This window comes from Canis lupus, chromosome 29, assembly GCF_003254725.2.
Source record: "Canis lupus dingo isolate Sandy chromosome 29, ASM325472v2, whole genome shotgun sequence".
NCBI classification, from domain to species: Eukaryota; Metazoa; Chordata; class Mammalia; order Carnivora; family Canidae; genus Canis; species Canis lupus.
This window is the reverse complement of record NC_064271.1, coordinates 39,611,536-39,635,149: the sequence shown is the minus strand read 5'-3', so window position 1 is coordinate 39,635,149 and position 23,614 is coordinate 39,611,536. Positions and strand designations below refer to the sequence as shown.

The 23,614-nt window shown below is 39.2% G+C and overlaps 1 protein-coding gene across 5 annotated transcripts in view; it reads right to left on the bottom strand.

Annotated features, from left to right (window-relative positions):
- Window positions 1-23,614, bottom strand: part of ESRP1 (epithelial splicing regulatory protein 1) — a 55,359-nt gene that overhangs the window by 3,879 nt on the left and 27,866 nt on the right. The window contains exons 12-15 of one of the 5 annotated variants that reach the window (XM_025433599.3): window positions 22,871-23,057; window positions 18,724-18,892; window positions 10,844-10,994; window positions 6,722-6,831 (exon numbers count right to left, since the gene is read on the bottom strand). In XM_025433599.3, the coding sequence (XP_025289384.1) occupies window positions 6,757-6,831; window positions 10,844-10,994; window positions 18,724-18,892; window positions 22,871-23,057 (582 nt within the window). In that variant the 3' untranslated portion in view covers window positions 6,722-6,756. Of the gene's footprint in view, window positions 1-6,721; window positions 6,832-10,843; window positions 10,995-18,723; window positions 18,893-22,858; window positions 23,058-23,614 lie in introns of all 5 variants that reach the window. The other 4 variants (XM_025433598.3, XM_025433600.3, XM_025433601.3 and 1 more) reach the window with 4 other exon arrangements.

The window sequence follows — 23,614 nt, the reverse complement described above, 5'->3', positions numbered from 1 at the left end:
TCCCTGTGGGGACCCCTATGCGGGACTCAATCCCAGGACCCCAAGATCACCCCCTGGGCCAAAGGCAGGTGCTCAACCACTGAGCCATCCAGGTGTCCCCAAAGAAATCTTTTAAGGTTTTGGGGTACCTGGGTGGCTCGGTCAGCTACATGTTAAACTCTTGATTTCAGGTCAGGTCATAATCTCAGCATGAGAGTCTGCTTCTCCATTTGCCCCTCCCCCCATGCTCTCTAAAAATAAATAAATCTTAAAAAAAAAAAAATCCAGATTTCACCAATTGGTGTTAAGCCCTGTGGCATGAAGCTGACCCCTCAAAAAGCCTACAGTTCTGATTAGTTGTAATATTTTATTTCCTTATAGTAATTCTGAAATCTCTTTTCTGAAAAATTTAAGTCTTTTGTGAGATTTCTTTGTTAGGACAAAGGAACAGTTTCTTCTTCCTCATATGTAAGATAAAATAAAACCCATAACTCCGATTCCTTAAAGAAAATTTGTTTGATAGCCTTTTTGTTACTTAAATCCACAATAAGCATTTACTTAGCTATTGTTGCCCAATATTATAAATACTAGTTGGAAGAGAAAGAGAAAAATCCTGTCTACTTTTGAAAGCTTCTTTATCCAAAAGATACATTGGATATTTTGGCCAGAAACTAAAATGAGTCACTATACTGATCCAAAAAAAAATAATTAAAAATTACAAAAGACAGATCATTTTCATCCACAAAGCCATCTAAACGATACACTGAAGAGGCCAGGTATAGAAGATACCCTCCAAACGAGAGCGACATAGTTTTTGTTTGTTGGGTCTTGTTTTGTCTTTCCACAAAACCCAACTGTTGTGGAAATAACCAGGCTTAACAGATTGTAAGAGCCTCCAAAAATACCTAGTACAGACAAAAGTTTTCACAAAAAAGCAAAGGAAACTGTCAGCACTTCATCTTGGACTTCCCAGCCTCCGGGACTGTGAGAACTTGAAGGTGTGGTTCCATCCAATCCATGGAATTTGTGACGGCAGCCCAAATGGACCAAGATATTCACTCAGCAAATTATGAAGATTAATATTACCACCAGTAATGTCACGTGGGTATAATAACCCAAATACCACGTGAGGGGATATTTGGGATACCATCACCTCTATGGTATTATCCTTTCATAATTGTTCTTTTATTATAGTACATGAATTATATATTTGTTAGGTGAATATTATTCTATTATTTTCTATTATTCTTACCCCATTACCCTGTTATAGCCACAAGAAAAATATCAAATCCAAACTGAAGGAGCACCCACAAAATACCTCGAGAGCAGAATACCTCAAAATTGTCAAGGTCATGACAAACAACTAACCAAGAAACTAACCCAGACTAGAGGACGCCACGGAGACAGGTAGCTGCAACAGGGAACAGAAAAAGGACATTAATGGAAAAATTGGTAGAAATCTGAATAATGTCCGGAACTTCATAGTCACAAGCACTGCTCCTGTAATGATGATGGTGATCACAGCAACAAAATAGTTATCTGTCTACCTATAGGACTTTACAGTGTGCCAGACTTGTTTACACATTAATCCACCGGATGCTTACCCCCTAGCAAGGTTGGGTCACATGCGAAGAAGTGATGCTCACGTGCATCTTACAGAGCAGGGAAGCAGCGCCTCTAAACGCTCATCTCCCACGTACGCAAAATATGGTCATACACAAGCATCTGCTGACAAATTTAAATTTGTGAGCTGGCCCTGGCCCCCCGATGCACTGGGAGTGTCAGCTTGGAGACCAGGGTGATGGGGGGGAGGGGTCAGGGGCACCCACAAGTGTGGCCTCCGTAGGAGCCGCTTCCCCCAGCCAGCCCCCAACTCTCCTTCCCCAGGAGCATCTCCAGGAGCCAGTGAGCTGCCCTTGGGGGCCTTTTAGGACAAAAAAGACACAGCCCAGAAGTTCTTGGGGTCAGCAGCAAAGATCGGACAAAGCTACGCGGGAAGGTGGAGCAGCGGAACTTCACCTGAGCTGCTTGTGGGCTTCACCACTGCTCCCGGACACTGTGACAGCAACAACGCGGTTTTTCTTTTTTCTTTTCTTTCCTTTTTCTTTTCTTTTCTTTCTCTTTCTTCCTTTCTTTTTTTTCTTTCTTTCTAGATTTTATTTATTCATGAGAGAGAGAGAGAGAGAGAGAGAGAGAGAGGGGGCGCAGAGACACAGGCAGAGGGAGAAGCAGACTCCACCCAGGGAGCCTGATGCGGGATTCGATCCCGGGACTCCAGGATCATGCCCCAGGCCAAAGGCAGGTGCTAAACCTCCGAGCCACCCAGGGATCCCTGTTCTTTCAAGACATTTTTATTGTTACCAGGTTCCTGTGGCTGCTGTAACAAATGACGGCAATTTCGGGGCGCCCCGGTGGCTCAGGGGGCAGTTGAGCCTCTGACTCGGGATCGTGGCTCAGGTAACGATCCCAGGGGTGGGAGACTGAGCCCCGCACAGGCTCCCTGCTCAGCACGGAGTCTGCCTTAGATCCTCTCCCTCCCCGCCTCAACTTGCAACCACAAGTGCGCTTTCTCACTCTCTCTAAAATAAGTAAATCTTTTTTTTTTTTAAAAATAAAGACTTTATTTACTTATTCATGAGAGACATAGAGACACAGGCAGAGGGAGAAGCAGGCCCCCTGTGGGAAGCCCGATGCAGGACTCGATCCCAGGACCCTGGGGTCATGCCCTGGGCCAAAGGCAGATGCTCAGCCACTAAGCCCCCCAGGCGCCCCAATAAATAAGTCTTTTAAAAAAATTATTGCAATTGGGTGGCTTGAAACAATCCTGGCAGCCAGAAGTCATAAATCAAGGCGTCAGCCAGGCTGCACACCCTCCAGAGGCTCTTGGAGAAAATTCATCGCCTCTTTCAGCTTCTGAGGGCTTCAGGTGCCCCTTGACTTTCGTCTGCATTATTCCAATCTCTGCCAGAGCTGCACTGTCTCCTCTTCTCCATCTGCCCGTTCTCCTTCTGCCTCTATGCACTAAGGGCCCACCCAGAGAATCCAGGATAAACCCCTCCTCCCAAGATCCTTAATTTACATTTTGGGCCAGGGAACAGTCACAGGTTCCAGGGATTGAGAATCTATTTGGGAGATACTTGGGTGGCTCAGCGGTTGAGCATCTGCCTTCGGCTCAGGTCGTGATCCTGGGGTCCCGGGATTGAGTACCCCATCGGGCTCCCCACAAGAAGCCTGCTTCTCCCTCTGCCTGTGTCTCTGCTTCTCACTCTGTCTTTCATGAATAAATATCTTAAACACACACACACATTTGGGACCACCATTCAGTCCACTACAAGTACTGACTCTGCATGTTCTTATTTGCTCAATTTAAAAAAAAAAAAAAAAAAAAAAAAAAAAAAAAAAAAAAGAGTACCAAGTCTGAAACGAGAAGTGATGGATCTTTTGGTCCACTTGGTCATAAGCTACATGACTCTGAATGTTATCCAGCCTCCTGGGTTTCACGTCCTCATCCATCAGATGGAGCATGGGGTACCTGCCCCGATGCCTCATGGTGCTGTGATGAGGCCCAAGGAGCACTGGACGCATAAAACTGCTTAGAGAGCAAAGGGCACTCTATTGGTATAACAGATGACTGGTGATGACACATCTGATTATTAATATATAGTCACACTATAAGGTTAAGGGGAGATAAACTAGGTCCAAACTGCATGAGGGCATACCAAAAAAAAAGAAGCTGAAAGAAATATTCGTTGTGGTTATATCTGGAGGGCGGAATTTTTAGAGACTTCTTTGTACCTGTCTATATGTTCCAAATTTTTAAAAATGAGCACGCAATACTTTTGTGATCCTTACCTCCCAGGGTTACTGAGATCATTAAATGAGGTAACTTATTACTTATGCCAAGTGTTTCACATAGTAATTCAGTGAATTTTTTAAAATTCTCAACATAAAAGCAGATTAATCTAAAATTAGAATAATAAAATGCAAAAATCTGGATTTTAACAGGGCATCTGATTTGCTATTCTATCATAATCCCAAGCATAAGATAGAATCAAAGGTGAGTAATGGTTATAGTCAATTTAGGATATTCTTTTTTTTTTTAATTATAAGATTTTATTTATTTGACAGAGAGCGAGAGCACAAGCAGGGGGAATAGCAGAGAGAAAAGGGAAAAGCAGGCTCCCTTCTGGGAGGTGGGATGGGGCCTGATCGCAGGACCCCCAAATCATGACCTGAGCTGAAGGCAGATTCTTAACCAACGGAGCCACCCAGGCACCCCAGATATTTCTAATGTAATAGCAAAAAGTTTCACTTCTAGCCATTTCTTATTCAACATATTCATTTTACTACATAGATAGTATGCTTATCAAATTCATTAAACAGCATTAAGAGTTAAATAAAGAACATTTCATGGTAGGGACACCTGAGTGGCTCAGCAGTTGGGCAACTGCTGTTGGCTCAGGGTGTGATCCTGGGTCTGGGGATGGAGTCCCACATCGGGCTCCCTGCATGGAGCCTGCTTCTCCTTCTGCCTGGGTCTCTGCCTCTCTCTCTAATAAATCAAATCTTAAAAACAGAACAAAAAAACCAAAAAAATATTTTAAATGACAAAGTGTATACCGAAAAGAGTATCAAAAAGACTGGAATAGGGATGCCTGGGTGGCTCAGTCAGTTAAGCAGCTGCCTTCAGCTCAGATCATAATCTCAGGGTCCTGGGATCGAGCCCCACATCTGGCTCCCTGCTCAGCGGGGAGTCTGCTTCTCCCTCTGCACTCCCCCCCCCTCTTGTTTTCTCTCGAATAAATAAAATCTTAAAACAAAAGGCCAAAATAATGTGCTCCCATCATTGTGAGCTAAACTAGAAAATAGCCCACCTTCCACTGCAAAGTATGTGGGCATGATGTTCTCTGGTACCCAAGAGATCTTGAAACCTCACAGAAAATCACAGAGAATCATCACCTCCATTCCAGAACTGGGGTTTCTAAAACTTCTAAAGGAGAGTCTAAGATCCCAATTGTCATTTCTCAAGAACAACATTATACTATTGGGAACCACATTTTCCAATTTAGAATCCATATGGTTAAAATCCATAGGATCCTCAGCCATGAAAATGATAACATTAAAAATGGTATGCCAGGAAACCAATTTCAGCAAGCCCAATCATAAAAAATAAAGAAATTAATGAGCCATACCAATTCCTGACCATGTCCCTCTATTACCTTCTCTCAAGCAGTCTCACACAGAAAGCCAATATCATTTAAGAAAAGGTTATCAATGAAAAAACTATTTTCTTTTCCTTTTCTTTTTTTAAAAATTTATTTAAAATTTAAAAATTTATTTAAATTTATTTTAAAATTTATTTAAATTTATTTAAAAATTTATTTAAATTTAAAAGAGAGAAAGGCGGAGACACAGGCAGAGGGAGAAGCAGGCTCCATGCAGGAAGCCCGACGTGGGACTCGATCCCGGGTCTCCAGGATCACACCCCGGGCTGCAGGAGGCGCTAAACCGCTGCGCCACAGGGGCTGCCCGAAAACACTATTTTCAAAAACAATCAGGGATCCCTTTCTTCTAGATTTAGACAATGAACCTTAAAAATAAGCTAATCATGAAAAGACAAATATTATGTTATTTCATTTACGAGGTACTAAGAATAGTCAAATGCATAGAAACAGGAAGTAGAAAGGTAGTTGCCAAGGGCTGAGGGAAGAGGGAAATGAGATTCAGGGTTGAGAAGATGGAGCTAGCTGGTGGTAATGGTTACATGATAATGTGAATGTACTCAATGCCACTGAACTATACACTGAAAAATGGTTAATTATATGCTATGCATACTTACTTAAAAAAAGAAAAGAGGGAAAAAGTACACCCAACTCAATAGAATTACCGTAGGACTCAGTGACTCCACCCCTAGATGCATACCCAAGATAATTAAAAACAGGTACTCAAATATGTGTACATAAGTATTCATATCAGCACTTGCTATTATAATAGCAAGAAAGTAGACACAAACTCAAACGTCTATCAGTAGAGAAATGAACAAAATGCGGTATTATCCATACAATGGAATATTATTCAGCCACAAAAAGGAATGAAATACTATTACATGCCATAACAAGGATCAACCTCAAAAATGTGTCAAGTGAAAAGCAGCCAGACACAAAAGAGTCAATATCATAGGATTCCATTTATATGAAATATACAGTACAGGCAAATCCATGCAGACAGGAAGCACACTGGTTGCCAGTGTCCACGGGGAAGGAAAATAGGGAGATACTACATTATGGGCATGGGGTCTCCTTTTGGGGAGATGAAGATGCTTTGGAACTATATAGAGATGGTGGTTGCACATGTTGTGAATACACTAAATGCCAGGAATTGTAGACTTAAAAATTATGGATTTTATGTTACGTGATTTTTATCACAGTTAAAAAAAAAAAAAAAAAAAAAAGGCATACCCAGTCTGCATTCCACATGAAAAACAGCAAATAAATTTCCAAATGGAAAAGTTTTCCCTTAGCTCAAAATAGCGTATAATTAATATTCATAAATGTTGCTTTGATACTGTCTCCTTGGATGACACGCTAAATTCCAGTCTCCCATTTCTTCCAGGATTTCTGACTCTCCTACATCATACCTGATAAAAAGGGAAACTTCTCACCCAATTTATTAAAAAAAAAATTCAGATTCGTGATTTCTATTTGGCCCTTTTTGATTTAGCTTTCACATCATAGTGCCTTACCTTCTTTTCTGAGGATGGTCTAACTGCTGGGGCCCTTAAATACAAACCCATTCTTTGGGTAGAGTCCTGGCCTGGTCATTTGTGTGTACAAGTCCATCATCGGCTGCATACTAAAATGCAAGTTAGAACAAACAGGATCAAAAGATGGACAAACTGCCACTATGGATGATAATTAGTATTTCAACCGAATAGATCTACCAACAGTATCATACTCTACTTAGACTATAGGAAACAGGTTAAAACTCTGGTATGAGCCACATACGTAACCACTCATCCCAAGTCGCCATGTCCAACTTAACATGTCTAAATACCATAAAACTTCCTTTTAAGAAAGGAGTTAGATTGAACACGGATAAGAAAAGAATAGTGTAACACAGTAAACACCAAAACTTTCAGATCTTGCTAACAGTACAGTTTCCAGGATACCACGGGGTGACTAGATAGAAAATAGCTGAGTACCAACGATTTGCAAGGTATTGCTCAATAAGGCTAGCATCTGCAAACAACTCTGTGAACTTTAAATATTAGATGCTACTTGTAATATCAGCCTAATTCTCTCAGAAGGACAGTAAGCAAAAATATCAGCAGTGAAAGGCCCAAAGGGTTACTGATTAAAGTCAGTATTTTGAAAAGAAACAAAAACTACCACTACTGAAAATGCAAAACCATTAACAGTCAAGGGTAAAGCAAAGAGCAAATAGAGTTAAAGGAATTATGTAAGGATTTGGAGAGTCTAGGCTAAGAGGCCTATTAACTAAAATATAGATACAAAATTTATTTTCATGACCAAAATGACATTCTCCTGACCAAATATCTTCACAGTAGCTTGTCTTCTTATATTCAGTGCTCATTCTATAAATCTCATTTATCAAAATGGGCCCAACCTGGGCACTTTAACTTTACAAAATTACAGAATTTGTCTTATATATATATATATTTTTTAAAAATAATAATTTCCATACTCAATGTGGGGCTCAAATTCACGACTCTGAGATCAAGAGTCACATGCTCTTCCAACTGAGCCAACCAGGTGGTTGGCTCACATTTCAAATTAGATTTGAAAGCAGAACCCACTTCCTTCATTTTGTTTTGGCCGTCAGAATTCTTCCCTTTTGGTAAGTCCTTGCACGTTCTGGCTTTACATCCCCTCCCCACGTATGAAGTATAGAAAAAATAAATTGAAATACAAGGAATTTTGCTAAGAGTAGAAGAAACATACATCCAAAAATTGTATTTAAATATAAGGCTTAAAAAATAAATAAATAAATATAAGGTTTATAGAAAATGACATATACCATTATTACCTCAAGATATTTTTTAAAGGCAAAATCAAACTATCAAGAGATTTCATTCATGCAACCAATTATTACCACATATTTGCTTAATTGTTTGAATATATTACATAACCATATGATCATAAATAACCAGAAATCAAATGGAAACTTATTAAACAAACAAACAAAAAAAATCAAGAAAAATGCTTGTAAATAAAGACAAACACAGAATACACTTAAGAGAACAGTTTTGTTTAAGTCATCCTTCACTGATTCGGTCTTATGGTAAAGCTACACCTGAACAATCTGAAATCCTATAGCTAGTGGCTATTTCCAAAATAGCGGAGTACTTAAAAAAAAAAAAAAATAAGACAACACAGACTCCCAAAGACAGAAAATAAGAGCCTTTACCTAAGAATGATACAAAAGATTTTGGATGCATGCACTGTAAGTGCCTTAAAGCTCAAATTACTGAAGACACTGAATAATTTGATATACTTAATTGGGTGAGGTTCCTATGTAATCTTTTTTTCCTTTTTGAAAGTAGGCTTTATGGCCAACATGGCGCTTGAACTCACAACCCTGAGATCAAGAGTTGCATGGTCTACTGACTGAGCTAGCCAAGCACCACAGGCTCCTACGTAATCCTAATTTGTTGATCCAGTTCATAAACTCTAAGCAATTGAGCAATGAAGGCCAAGTGCCTTGGGATGAAATAATTTTGCACAATCTTCTTAGTTCTTATTATACCAGATAACTCTAACCTTCAATGATTCCCAAGAAGCTACGAGAAGATAAACTGCTACAAACTTAAGTTATCTGATCTCAACTCTGAAGCATGTCAATCTTTTAGCAATAAATCTAGAAATTGCTTTGTTACTAGTAAAATAAATACCCACAAAAGCCAGTCACCGAATTCCTCATGACAGCAATTTTGTTTAATGTCATGATTAATTTATGCATACAACCACTTAATTCTATTCAGTGTGGAGGTAAAAGTTGGCTAGTCAAAACAAAAAAGAAAATTATTTCAGCGGACTCCTAAAACCTAAAACTACCTGTAACTTTCTAGAATTGGAAAACGTTGGGAGAAAATATAAACTCCAATGTTAATCTTGGTCACATTAAGCAGTCTCTTCAATAGCCTTCAGTAATATGCTCTATTCCTTTCATAATCTCATGAATCTCATATGAAGGTTAGAAAGTCACTTTGTTTAGTCCTGCAAGAGCTCCCGACAGGCAGGATAATAGTTTAGGGAAGAAGTAAAGTATCTCCAATAGTCCCCCTTATCAGCAATTTCAGTTACCTCCAAAGGAAGCAGAGGATCCTAACACTACATCACCATGCTACATCACCCACCTCATTTCCTCTTGCCACACAGGCATTTTATCTTCCCATACCATCTTATCATAACAAGGGTGAGGACACTACAGTAAGATAGTTTAAGGGAATGACCACATTCACATCTCTCTCATTACAGTACTTCATTATTATTAATCTCTCACTGGACCTCACATAAACAACATAGGCATGCAAGAGTAAGAAGCATATGTAGGGTTTGATACTATCTGCAATTTCAGGCATCCACTGAGGTGGGGCGGGGGGTCTTAGAAGATTTCTCCCAGATAATGGGAGAAAGACCCACTGATTTCTGAAAAAAATCTTACTTCTAGTAAGAATGTGTTAAGCCACACAGTACAAAAAAAAAAAAAACCTTTGTCCAACCTTCCTTAGATTTTCTTCATTTGCCAGAAAATACTTTCTATGTTAAAAGCCCGTAAGACCATCATAGTAACTTGGTGGCTTTGCAGCATCTCCACTGAGATCATTTTAGCTGAACTCAACAGTCCTCCATGATTCACGGATGCCAAGTTTGTAGACCCATTCGAATAGCAAAACAGCCTCTGTAGGCACAACCCGTACAACGCTGTACTGTAAACGCTCAAGGCCTATTTTAGGATTTGACGATTATGTCTGTAAACACTTCTCAGCTCTAGAGACTCAAGCAAAGTTCAGCTCCAAGAAAAAAGATAATTTTTGCTATGAATGCAATATAAAAAGTTTCAGGATACTGATTTTTAGACATCGTAGGAAAGGAATTCGGGTTCTAGATAATTCCATGATTTGAGGAAGGAATGGCAAGTGCTCAAATGAGATGGCATTGAGGAAATTCTTACTTTAAAGAGCTCTTATCAAGAAACATCTCATTTTTTTTTTTTTTAGCTTGAGTCAGAAAACAACTGATGGACATGGGCAGCGGTAGAAAAATCTGGTAGGAGTAAATTCGTTTCACAAGAATTAGGTCATACCATTTCATAAAAGGCTAATTATCCTACAGCTCATTTTAGTAAGTTAGCATCTAAAAATTCAGAGTCTCCTTTGGTTTTTTCCAGGTTAGGCAGAGAGGCTTCTAACCACTCTTTAAATACTCCAACTTCATGTTTAAGTACCTTTTGGTGTTGTTTAATTAAGAATTTGACCTTGAGGAAAACTCCTTCTCAACCAATCCTATTCTAGATGGAACGATCCACACTACTGTGTGCTCTAAAGAGCTTTCCCAAAGTAGCCCAATTTTCAGAGAAGAGCACCAACGGATCACGTTGAGACAATCCGAAGAGCACGGAGAGGCCCTCATCTTGTCAAAGGGGTGAGTCTGAAGTCCGCACTCAGACAACCAGCTAGTCCCCCTGACTTTGACTCTGGTTCTTTTTGCCTCTGTATGCAAATCTGTTAGCCCAGATACATACAAGGTTCGGAGAATGTGCTTCTTTCCTGGCTGCATTCTTTTTAGGCAAACCAACTTAAGTAATAAGGGCACTGTGTATTTTTCTTCTTCAAGCTACTGACCTGGTAACCTTGGAAGAAGTTAAGAATTTCCTTAACTCCAGTATTGTAGGCCAGGCCCTGCATTCTGACCACCGTGCCAGGCTGTGGAGGGACGCCGCTAAGACTAGCAGCTGTAGGGAAGTAGCCAAGACTAGTGGGCGAACCTGGGGAGCTAAAGGGAGAGAAAGCACAGTGAACCAACAGGAATAGACAATGTCCAATATTTACTCTAAAAACATCAGTTACTTAAGGAAACAGACTTTCTCAAGGTGCTCTTTCTTAGAATTTTTAGATCTCTCTCCCAGGACAGGTAAGAACACCGTAGCTCATCTGTCCCACATTTCCACAAAAGCCAAAAGTTGAAAAGTAGAACAGTTAATACAGAGTTAAGTGCAAAGCGTGCCCAGAGATCCGGTTCTGAGATTCCTAAAGGGCCAGGAAGGAGAGAATTAAGCCTCCACAGTCACTCAACCACAAAGCACCACTTCCAAAGCCCAGCTCATTGATGATTAACTGGCTTGTTACCAGAAGAGTAAGGCATGGAAAGGCATGAATCCAAAGGACTTCTAAGAACCATAGCCACAGTGACCAAAAGAATCCAAAGTTTTTGCTCCAAAGAATAGATGGCTCTACCCATATATACAAGCAATTGTACAGCACAAAACACAAAGTACTATAGCACTCGTGAGTTAGTTCTTCCAACCTGACTGGAAAAAAAAAGGTAGTAAAGTGGGTAAATTGGAAGGGACGCATAACAAATTAAATCAATCACCATTAACACGAGGGGAAAATTGATGCTTGCGTCTGCTAATGGATCTGCAGCAATTATCTCCAAGGAGAACAAGCCAAGTGAATACATAATTATTCCTTATGTGGCAACTCTAGTGATTACCATATTATGAAATGAGTTTCATCCTATCCCCCCACCAATCTGTTTTCCATCACAATTAGTGGCCAGATACCCATAATTGAAAATATATAGGGAAATTTTTTTTAAAGACCTTATTAGCTTAAAGAGCAATAAAGACCCACAGCTTCAGATTATTAAATCTCATAAATCTAAGTAGGTAATTATCCAATTTTAAAGACCAGTAAACACATAATGGAAGGGACTAAAAATCTTTGAGATTATCTATCCCACATAATCCAAACTGAGGGGTTAATAGGAAAGTTGCAAGATGTGCATATAGTTCCAGACTCCATTTCTTTACTAGCATAGGAACTTTAAGCAAGTCACTTAATTTCTCTGAAATTCGATTTCATCATTTGCAAAATGGGGATAACAGCACCTTCCTAGTTTCATAGAATTGTTCTTCAGATTTATTGATATATCAAAATTATTCCATAAATCATTAAAATGAAGAAGTAATTTGTTACCTATTGTTATTATTTCCATAACCATCATTCTATTTCATCACTTTTAAAAAAATATCAGAGCCTGAAAATATTCTGTGACATCAAGCTGCCCTTAACCTTTTAAATCTATAAAGCAGTGAGCCTCAACCTGTTTGCATAACAGAATTACTTGGGAGATGTTTACAACTCTGTATAAGGAGAGCCTATTTAGAGACTATGTGCAAACTAGGAGAGCACAGACAGGGAATGCTGAACTTTACACCTGAGTAGAAATTCAGCCATCACTCAGACACACCTCTTCATTTTTACAGAGGCAGAAACAGAAACTAAGAGTTAAGTAATTTCCCAAAGGTCACACAACCAGTTAGCTCTTCACCAAACCAGAAGAGTCACCCAGATTCTTCAACCACCATTCACTCAAAGACCATATTCTGCTCATGTCAAATGCATGATAGACACTAATTTTCAAAGACTACCAAGCCTTCTCTGTTTATTCAATAGAGTTATTAGGTTTTTCACACGGACTAGGAGACTCAGATTGTTACAACTTACTTCTGTGACTCCGTCCTGGCACATTCTAGTCCTCTGGCTAAAGATCTCCTATAAATTAAGTCTAGTTGCCTAGTACTTTCAAAATACAAACAGGACAAAATAGAAAAATAAAAGTTACCCAACTGGAAATGTAAGGTTTTTAAGTGACAATTATGTTCAGCATCTCTAAGGTAGCACCCATTCTCATGAACCCTAACCTTGGAATCACATCCTTGTTTATTGCACTAGGATTCATGCTAGACACGAGGTATCTTAAGAAAATTAAATAATTGTGTATCAAACTGACAGGACATGAGAATAAGCATTTTCTAACAACCTAAATGCGAAAGTCCTTCAGATTATTGAAATAAGAATCAACAAAAATAATTTATAAAATAAAAATGACAAGATATAAGGGCACTTGGGTAGTAGCTCAGTCGGTGAAGTGTCTGACTTCCACTCAGGTCATGATCTCCGGGTTCTGGGACCCAGCCCTGCATCAAGTTCCCAGCTCAGTGGGGAATCTGCTTTGCATCTTCATCTGCCCCTGCTCATGCCCTCTCTTTTACTCACTCTTTCTCTCAAATAAAATCTTTTAAATAAATGGGGGATAAGACATAGAGTAAGCTCCTATGTAGAAAATCAAGAAAAAAAAAATCAAGAATTAAAAAAAAAAGCTAAACCCAAAAAACCAATTCAGTAAGGTTATAAGATACAAAAATTGATAAACTAGATCAATTTCATTTTTACACACTACAGTGAAAACACAAATATGACATTAAGAAAGCAATTCCAAAAAAAGAAAGCAAGCAATTCCAGGGGATCCCTGGGTGGCTCAGTGGTTTGGTGCCTGCCTTCAACCCAGGGTGTGATCCTGGAGTCCTGGGATCCAGTCCCGCATTAGGCTCTCTACATGGGGCCTGCTTCTCCCTCTGCCTGTGTCTCTGCCTCTCATGAATAAATAAAATCTTCAAAAAAAAAAAAAAAAAAAGAAAGAAAGCAAGCAAGCAAGCAATTCTATTCACAATAGCATTAAAAAAAAAAGGAAAAAATAACTCAGGAATGGCTAGACTTATACACTGAAAACTAAAAGACATTGCTTAAAATAAGAATCTAAATACAAGGAAAGACAACCCGTGTTCATAAACAGGAGGCTTAATGTTGTTAAAATGACATTGTCTGAAATCACCTACAGATTCAATTTAATAGCTATCAAAATTCCAAGTGGTTTTTTACACGAAGCAAAAAAACTGAACCTAAGACATACATGGAAATGCAAAGGACTCAGGAGAGCTACCCTCTTTTGAAAAAGAACAACGCCGGAATTACATTTGCTAAATTCAAAAGTTACTGTAAAGCTACAGTAATCAAGACGGAGTGGTCTTTCCATAAAGGTAGGCAATGGTCAATGAGAGGGAATTGAGTAGCCAGAAATAAACCCTTACATTTGTCATGTGTGGTTCATTTGAGTTTTGCCAAGGTTTTTAAGACAATCTGATGAGGAAAGAATACGAAAGCAAACCTTGGAGATGTCGTGAGTTTGGTTCCAGACCACTGCAAAACAAGTGAATCCAATGAAGCTTTTGGTTTCCCAGGGAACATACATATTTTTAAACTGTATTGTTATTTATGAAGTGTGCAGTAGCATTAGGTCTAAAAAAACAGTGTATGTACCTTAAAAATACTTTACTGCTAAAAACTGCTAAGTAGCACCTGAATTTTCCACTAGATATAATTACTGATCACAGACGATCATAACAAAATAATAAACCATGAAGTAATTCAAAACCTGTTGAAATGTGACAGAGAAAGTAAGCAAATGCTGTGAAAACAATGGTGCTGACAGACTGGATACAGGGTGCCAAAAACTTTCAATTTGTTAAAAACAAAAAAACAAACAAACAAACAAAACCCGGAGTATCTGCAAAGTGCAATAAAACAAAGCACAATAAAACAAGGTATGCCTGTTGTCTTTCCAGTAAATGGTGCTAGAATAATGTAATATCCACGCACAAAAGAATGAATTTAGACTATTACCTCAAATTATATAAAAAATTAATCCAAGCTGAATAAGATACCTAAATATAGAAGCTAAAGTTACAAAACTCTTACAAGAATATGTAGTGAATCTCCACAACCTCTGGTTATATATTACAACAAAACTGTGAGAAAAAAGACATCAATAAACTGGTTGTCATCAAAATTTAAAACTTTTGTGCTTTTAAGAACGCCTTCAAGAAAATGAAGATAACCCACAGGCTGGGAAAAGGTATTTGTAAATCATATCTCATAAGGTTTCTCATCTAGAATATGTAAAGAAATCTTACAACTGGAACATAATCAAACTAATCCAGTTTTAAGATTTTATTTATTTGACACAAAGAGAGACAGAGCTCAAACAAGGGGAGAGCGGCGAGGGAAAAGCAGGCTCCCCCGTAAGCAGGGAGCCCGATGCGGGGCTCGATCCCAGGACCCCAGGATCACACTCCGAGCTGAAGGCAGACGCTCAATCATCTGAGCCACCCAGGTGTCCCTCAAGGAAAATCTTTTTTAAAAATCTGCAAAATGCATTAGTCTCTTAAAGTAACGAACATGCTGAATGAACCTCAAGTCAAACGGACATATTTCATAAAAAGGAGGGAATTTTAAAAACTTTAATTGAAAAAGAGACAAAAATTCTAGTCTGATTAATATACTTTTTTAGTCTCACAGATACGCTTTTAAACCTTCCCCATCATGAGGGAATATGGTCAAAATATACCTGAAAACTTACACAGTTTTTTTTAATATTTTATTTATTTGATGAGAGACACACAGAGAGAGAAGCAGAGACACAGGCAGAGAGAGAGAGGCAGGATCTGTGCAGGAAGCCTGATGTGGGACTCGATCCCGGGATTCCAGGATCATGCCCTGGGTTGAAGGCAGGTGCTAAACCGCTGAGCCACCCAGGGATCCCAGCTTTTTTTTTTTTTTTTTTTTTTAATAGCCTCAAATACCTTTTAGTCGTGGCAGGTTAGAAATTAGTGGAATTCTGACGAAACCGTGAATTATTCTTAGAGTTTTCTGGATTTTGTTTTTTAAATTATTCGAGATTTTGCAGAATAACAGAACACTCTCACGTTTAAACACTTTGGGTGGGTAATTTCACTACAATTAGGGAAACATCAATTAAAATAATGAAATATATAGGAGTTACGTGAAAGTATTTAAGTTAGGGGTCCCTGCACCTGCCTTCAGCTCAGGGCATGACCCCAGAGTCCCGGGGATCGAGTCCCACATTGGGCTCCCTGCATGGAGCCTGCTTCTCCCTCTGCCTGTGTCTCTGCCTCTCTCTCTCTCTCTCTCTCTGTCTCTCACGAATAGATAAAATCTTAAAAAAAAAAAAAAAAAAAAACACTTAAATTTAATACACACAACCTTCAATTAAAAATTTCATTTCTGAAAAAAAAAAAATTTCATTTCTGGGGCCATTGGGTGGCTCAATTGGTTAAGTATCCGACTCTTGATTTAGGCTCAAGGTCATGATCAGGGTTGTGAGGCTGAGTGCCACACTAGGCTCCTCACTCAGTGGTGAGTTTGCTTCTTTCTCTCTCTCCCTCCTTTCCCTCCCCTTAATTTCTGTAAAATTTTCATTTTACAGAAATGAAAGTATTTAAAGATCAATATGAGCTTTTTTTAATAGGGAATTTTTTTTTTTAATTAGAGGTCTAAAAATAAAGGAATTGTTAAATTCTGATGTATTTTCACCCTCGTGACATCATGTGGAAGTTATAAGAATGAGGTAAATATATAAACATTCCTTAGGGAAGATGTCAAGGACATAGTGGCAAGTTAAAAAAAAAAAAAGAAAGAAAGAAAAAAAAAGACGCGTAAGCAGTACATGCTAAGTATCGTATGGCTCATTTAGAAGTACACACGTGTGTCCATATATCACCAAATCAGTAATGAAACCAAACCAGGACTGCTTCTAGACTTAGAGCTGTATAAAATGGGAATCTACTTTCACTCACTATACTTCTATACTCTTACAATTAACCAAGAAGATCTTACAAACTTTAAAACTACTAGGAAAAAAAAAAAAATCAACCTATAGGCACGGACCCAAAATTACAGGAGCTATTACACCAGAAACATCAGTTCCTCTTGCCTTTGGGGCTGCCATTCAAGACTCAAGTTCCCATCTTGCCACGAACACCAGCTATTTCTGAGGGACTCCTTCTTCTCATAGGGTCCAGATTTCAAGGCAATGATGGAATTGGATACCCTACAAATGTATCCTAGAGTGGAAAAGCAGCCACAGGCACCCAAAGGAACAATGCATTGGACTCCTGACATTCTGAGGGTGCAAGAAAGGTAGACAAAGATCTTTCTCATAACCAGAGTCCACTAACTAGCAAGTGATTGTCACAGGATCCACAGAAGGTGGCAGGTTGGGCCTGGCCTAGGCGCCTCACACGGCACGCAACCAGGAGGAATCATTCATGCTTCTGAGCCTTTTCAAACCTTCAAGGCGGCCAACTGACAATCATTATGGCCTTCTCGTCATTCTTCCCCAACGGAATAAAGAATATGTGTAATAGCCTTTATGAATCTTTTAAAAATACCCAACAGGGCAACCCTGGTGGCTCATGGTTTAGCGCCACCTTTGGCCCAGGGCGTGATCCTGGAGACCTGAGATCGAGTCCCACGTCGGGCTCCCTGCATGGAGCCTGCTTCTCCCTCTGCCTCTCTCTCTCTCTCTCTCTCTCTGTGTGTCTCTCATGAATAAATAAAATCTTTTAAAAAATAAAAAATAAATAAATAAATAAAAATACCCAACAAAGTAACAAACAGAGGCTACAAGCTTCACTGCTGAGAGTCTACAGTTTCTGTTCCCTTCCAGAAAACTAGATGGAAAGCGAAGAAAACTACAATGTGACATAGCAACTAGGGGATCAGATAGGTTCCCTCCAGATGGCTTATCAAAAAATCTTGCTTATATATTTATGGCTGTACTCAAAACATGTCAAAATAGCTGGGGAAGGAAAAATAAGGGGTGGCCAAATTTTTAAAATTCTGAGCAATATCACTCGAGCAGGTGTAAAATTTTATTTAAATAAAAAACTATCTTAATAAATTTTTAATCTTAATAAAATGAAATAAAAGTTTACTTTCATAATGAATCAGTTACTGGCTCAACAGATTTTTTTGAAAAGAAAATTTGAGAACGAGAGATCGTTATACATCCAAGTTAGAATCACAAGCAAGCAGACCCGGAAGGGACTTCTAAAAAACTTGGCAAATCACATCATTTTATAAGAACCAGAAAGGTTAAGTGACTTGCCCCAGTTAGAATAAGAGCTGAGAGCCTGCTCCTCTCACTGCCTGGGTCTCTGCCTTTCTCTCATTGTCTCTCATGAATAAATTAAAAATCTTAAAAAAAAAAGAATAAGAGCTGAGACTAATCTCCGGCCTCTCAACTTCCAGACCAACGGCTTTCTCTCCATCATACCTGCTGCCTTCCAGAAATTGAGCACAACTAAGAAGAATGAATCAGATTAAAAATCTGTTGATTCTAAGAAAGTACAGAAGAATCACATCTCGGACTGGCCCGTACTAATCTAGGGGGGGAACTAATAGGAGTCCTATAAAATTTACAACAGTTTTTATTACGGGTTGACATCTGAATTGATGCTACTTAAAACAGAACTGCTCTGAAGGATTTTCTGGGTTTATAATCCATTCACAGGAGACACAGTGCCACGTGTTGCAGTGCTGACAGTGCCACTTACTTAGGGCCCTAAGATGGGAGGAGGGAAAGAGGAACGTCGCAGGTGACCTGAAAGATCCTGCTCAATATACGGTTAAAAAATGAACTTCTTGGGTCTCGAAACAGCCTTGTCGGTCAGAGCTGGGACAGAGCTGCTGCTGCCATCCTCACCTTCAGCGGCGGACAATATTCTTTTGTGAGCTCGGGCGCTGCGCTCAAAGGGGCCCTTTGTTCCGGTCCCTCCGCGCACTGCCCTGGGCCTTACCTGGGGTAGTAGGCGGTGTAGTTCATGAAGAGCTGGGTGCCCGCCGGGTAGTAGGCCGTGGAGGGCTGCAGCGCCCGAGGGTTCAGAAGCACGGAGGGCTGGTAAATGGCAGCTTCCGTGGGAATGACTGCTGCAGGGGCTGGAAATGTGTAGGAGGGAGGAGACAGGCCTGGATAAGCAAAGAGAGAGACTTTGAGACATGTTTGTCACAACGGACACACGTGCTAGCATTAAAGCCAGAAGCTCGGGAGGCCCGGGCGGCTCAGGGGTTGGGCGGCTGCCTTTGGCTGCGGGCGTGATCCTGGGGTCCTGGGATCGAGTCCCGCATCCGGCTCCCCCAGGGAGCCTGCTTCTCCCTCCACCTCTCTCTGGGTCTTTCATGAAAAACAAATAAATCTTAAAAAAAAAAAAAAAAAAATCCAGAAGCTCACTGGTCCATACGGACGTACATTTTATTTCTCACATGAACATTTTAACAGGTTCTTTGTCAGCCCAAGCAACTTTTAAAATTTGTATATATTTAATCTTTTTTTGAAATTGTTAGAACCATGTGAATTCTCAAATTTCTAAAAGTATGGAATTAAAATTTTTCTTAAAGATTTTACGTATTTATTCGTGAGCGACACAGAGAGAAGAAGAAGCACAGGCAGAGGGAGAAGCAGGCTCCCTGCAGGGAGCATGATGTGGGACTTGATCCCAGTACCCTGGGGTCACACCCTGAGACACCCAGGAACCCTGAAAAAGTTTTTTAATGTTGGTCATTTTCTGGTGAGTCTTCAACTCAGTCACTGAATCCTGATCTTCCACACAAAATGTGACTAAAACATCCACGCAACTTCCTTTTGATTGTATAGTTAACACCTAAAGATAATCTCAAAACCTATATAGACCTAGAAATTGGGAAACACGATTATCAAGTGGATTTTAAAGTCTTTTCAACCATTTCATGACATGTGATTTTTTTTCCCTACTCCTAAGTGCCAGTTACCACAATCTAACCCTTTGAGGAAAGAAACATAGGACTGACACGTAGTGTAACTTCAAACTAAAAGCTGGGCTGCTGTTGTTGCTTTTTTGAGAGCTATGCTTCTCTTTCGTCCTGTTATCTGTTCTGTAGTACAGTGTAAGATGAAAAAGTTAGGATAAAAATGATTTCATGAATTCCATGCATTATGCCAAAGCATAGATGGTGCCAGAGTGAACGGACCTAAAAGTAGATTAACTCTGCATTATTATTTCCATCTAAATGAATCCCAGAAGATGGGCTTTGAAGCTAATCTACATCTTTGGACTGGTTTTAAAAAAAAAAAAAAGTACCCAACCTGAAAAATAACTAAAAAAATACACACCCAAATCTTCCTGATTTGGAAGGAAATCAAAGCCGAGGGTCGGCTGATAAAAAGTGGACTCAGGTTAAATAGAAAACAGAAAGGATGAAATTCTATTATCTTCCAGTTATTCAATATCTTCCAGGCCACATAACTCTTTTAAGTGATACTAGTCATGGCTTAGTCTTAGTAGCTTTAACATGTGAAATGAACACAACTATCCAGGCCATCTGCATTCAACAGGAGAGATAACTGAATGGTTGCTTGAATTTGGAATTCTTGTCTTTAATTTTTAAACCTATAACCATCTAATACATTTTGCAAATAGCAGAGGCTCAAGGAATAACTTTTCACAGAAAAATCTCTATTGTCTTTTTCATTTTTTAAGATTTTATTTATTTATTCATGAGAGAGAGAGAGAGAGAGAGAGAGAGAGAGAGAGAGAGAGGCAGAGGGAGAAGCAGGCTCCATGCACGGAGCCCGACGCGGGACTCGATCCCGGGTCTCCAGGATCACACCCTGGACTGAAGGCAGGCGCTCAACCGCTGAGCTACCTGGGCTGCCCGTCTTTTTCATTTCTTATGAGTTTCTACATGTGTATGGAGAGGATCAAGAGAGTCTGCTGTACGGGGTACATAAACCAAAGACCAACATATTGATCTCATATTCAACCTTTAGGTATCTCCTTCATAATTCACTAAAAACTGTGCTGCATGCTCGATACTTAACGTAAAAAAGATTTAAAATGATAATTCCTGACCTTAAAAACTCCACAAAAGGGCAAAGAAATGGGGGGCACCTAAGTCATATAGAAAATTATAAGCCTATGCCCCTATCTCGCTTTCAAAACTATGCAATTTGTTAGGACAATATAAAGAAAGGTTGAAATTTTTGATAATAGATTAGGCTGCCCAGATTTGGATATTCCTCAAGTGGAAGGACAGCTATGACACTCCTAAAAGAGAATCAGATGTGTATATTCATCGATTAGAAAAGTGGAATTTACCTTCTAATGTCAACTTTTTGAAAAAGTTAAAATGTCAATAAACAAATTAAAGTTAAAAAAACCTTAACAGCATTTCTTTCCCAGATTTTTCTTTTTTCTTTCCCAGATTTAATAAGAAATTCCTTCGTGCAGATTAACCAATCACTATTTTAAATTCTTTAGTTGTTTTGAGTAGATTAAAAAAGCATATGCAATTTCTCTAAGTTTTTTGGTTGCTGTAAAAATAGGAAATCACCTTAAGGGAGATGGCAGGGAAAAAAAGTCCAGTAGAACAGGCATGATATTAGCATGTATCAGTCGGAATTCCAACTTTTTTTTTTTTTAATGAGTAAACTCTTTCACTAAAATAGCAAGTAGTCAATTTTGGTTAACATTTTTGGAGATTATTAAAATACATCAAAATCTACTTTTATGTGGAAAAAGGCATGTTAAATTTTTTCATGTTACTTTAGGGCTTTAGGAAAGGGAAAGAGGAATAGAATGAAAGTCTTAGGAAGAAAGTCTGTAATGACCAGTTTTCAACCAGGGAGAGAGAGAAGTAAAAGGATACCATAGCAGAATAATTTGGGTTACACAGCATGAAGAAATTCCCTTATCTCACAATGTTTGATAAGATTATCACTAAAGGAAATCATAAAAGTTACTGACATTATCAGTGCTTTATGGACAGAATACATAGGACTGAGATTACTTTAAGACACCGCTTAAACCCAATCATAAGTTTTTAGAACTTGACGCTCATCAGTTATCAACTCTGAGATATTCACCAACAGCAAGCAGCAGATGAATGGAGTATTAGCATTTAGGAAGTCCGAGGGGGAAAAAAAAGGATTAAGCCCCACCAAATGTTCTACGAAAAATAATTTATCAAATAGTTTTATTGGTATAGATCCCTCTGTATAGAAAGTAATGTCCTAACACACTCCATTTTATTGGGATCAAGTACATAATCCAGTTGGCTTTCTCCATTATCTTTGGACTACATTCCAAGTGCTACATTCTTTAAACATACCCAGCATGGCTCCTAACAAGGTATGTCTTATTCAAAAGTGAAAACTGTGTCAAAAAGATTCAAATCTTAACGTCAGATCCCCAAATATTCCTTAGTCACTAACCTCATAACATAGTCACCAGACTAAAGGGCTTATTCCTCTCAAACAGGATTTCAGATGGCTTGCACCCAGATGCCAATGAGCAAGAGCATGCCTTGAAATTAAGCACTGATCCTGCGATCCAATGGAAACTTTGGCTAATTTATTTACGCATTTGTATTTGTATTTTTATTCCAGATATCCTGGAGACCAAGAGAAGTGTTCCCCAGATTGTCCTTTCCAAAGAAATACTTAATGCTCAAAAAATGGAACATGTAAAACGGGCATCAAATCACCCTTCAAAAAACAAAATATAAAGTTTCAAAAAAAAAAAAAAAAAAAAAAAGACAAGAACGAGGATCCAGCCATACTTATTTTACCTTTAAATGCGTATTAAAATATCTACATAGCCAGGTTGCCTCCCAGAGTCAGTGCTTATCTTGAGCACACTAAGCTTCAGAAATCAAGTGCTTATCACTGGAAAAGCAAGAATATAATTTGAAAGAAGGTTTCCATAGCATCTCTAATTATGGGTGTCCACAACCAAGGTCTTAAATGATTACCAGATACTACCGATTTCAGATGGGAAAGCCTTATGTAACCACTTCACCTGCCTTAGAAAGAACCAGGGGCACAGAAAGTTATGAAAGCAGCTTAAGCACCTACCAGCATATAGCGTAGAATAGCGCCAAGACCCAAGAAAAACTTACATGGTAACTTACATGGCGGTGGGGATAAGCCATTTCGATTTAAAGTGCCCCCCATTAACACAAAGTTCATCTCCTCAGCTGAACACTGAAAGACTTCAACATATCTGTCCTTCATGGTTTTTTTATGACACTTCTGTGCAGCCATAAATGCTCTGTCCGCAGACTTCATCTGGATAAAGGCATCTCCTGATGGGCGGCCCTGAGCGTGTGGGGGAAGAATAAAAACAAAAGGAGACTGTCTCCTTCAACAAGGAAATGGTTGCTTATAAAACATGCAAAGTGACAATCACCCATAGTACAGACATTTTAGCCACAAAATCTGGGTGACAAGTGTTGTCTACTGAAATCTAACTTGCATTTTTATCACCTGATCAGCAGAATGGCCCACAAAATCTTGGACAAAGTTTTGAGAGCTCACAGTCGAAAATGATCCTTTCTCGCTTCTGCTAATTAGTATCAGATGTACAGGGCTTTTTGAAAGGGTCTCCTTATAACTGAGGCTTCGAAGTCTAGGCTCGTATATTGGGTTTTGCACCTTTCTGGAAAACCCTGTTAAATCTTATGTGACAGAGAAAAGCTAGGAACAGAACCAGTAGAAGAGCTTTAGGTATGCTCCTACGTGAAGCCAAATAAGCCAGTGTTCTGTTTTGGCTCTCAGATGTCCGTCGTTGCCCTGCAACATCTCCCATCTCCATAGGATGTGGGGATAAGGAAATGGGAACTAAAGGCACATTGAGGGTGGAGGAAAGCTGTATC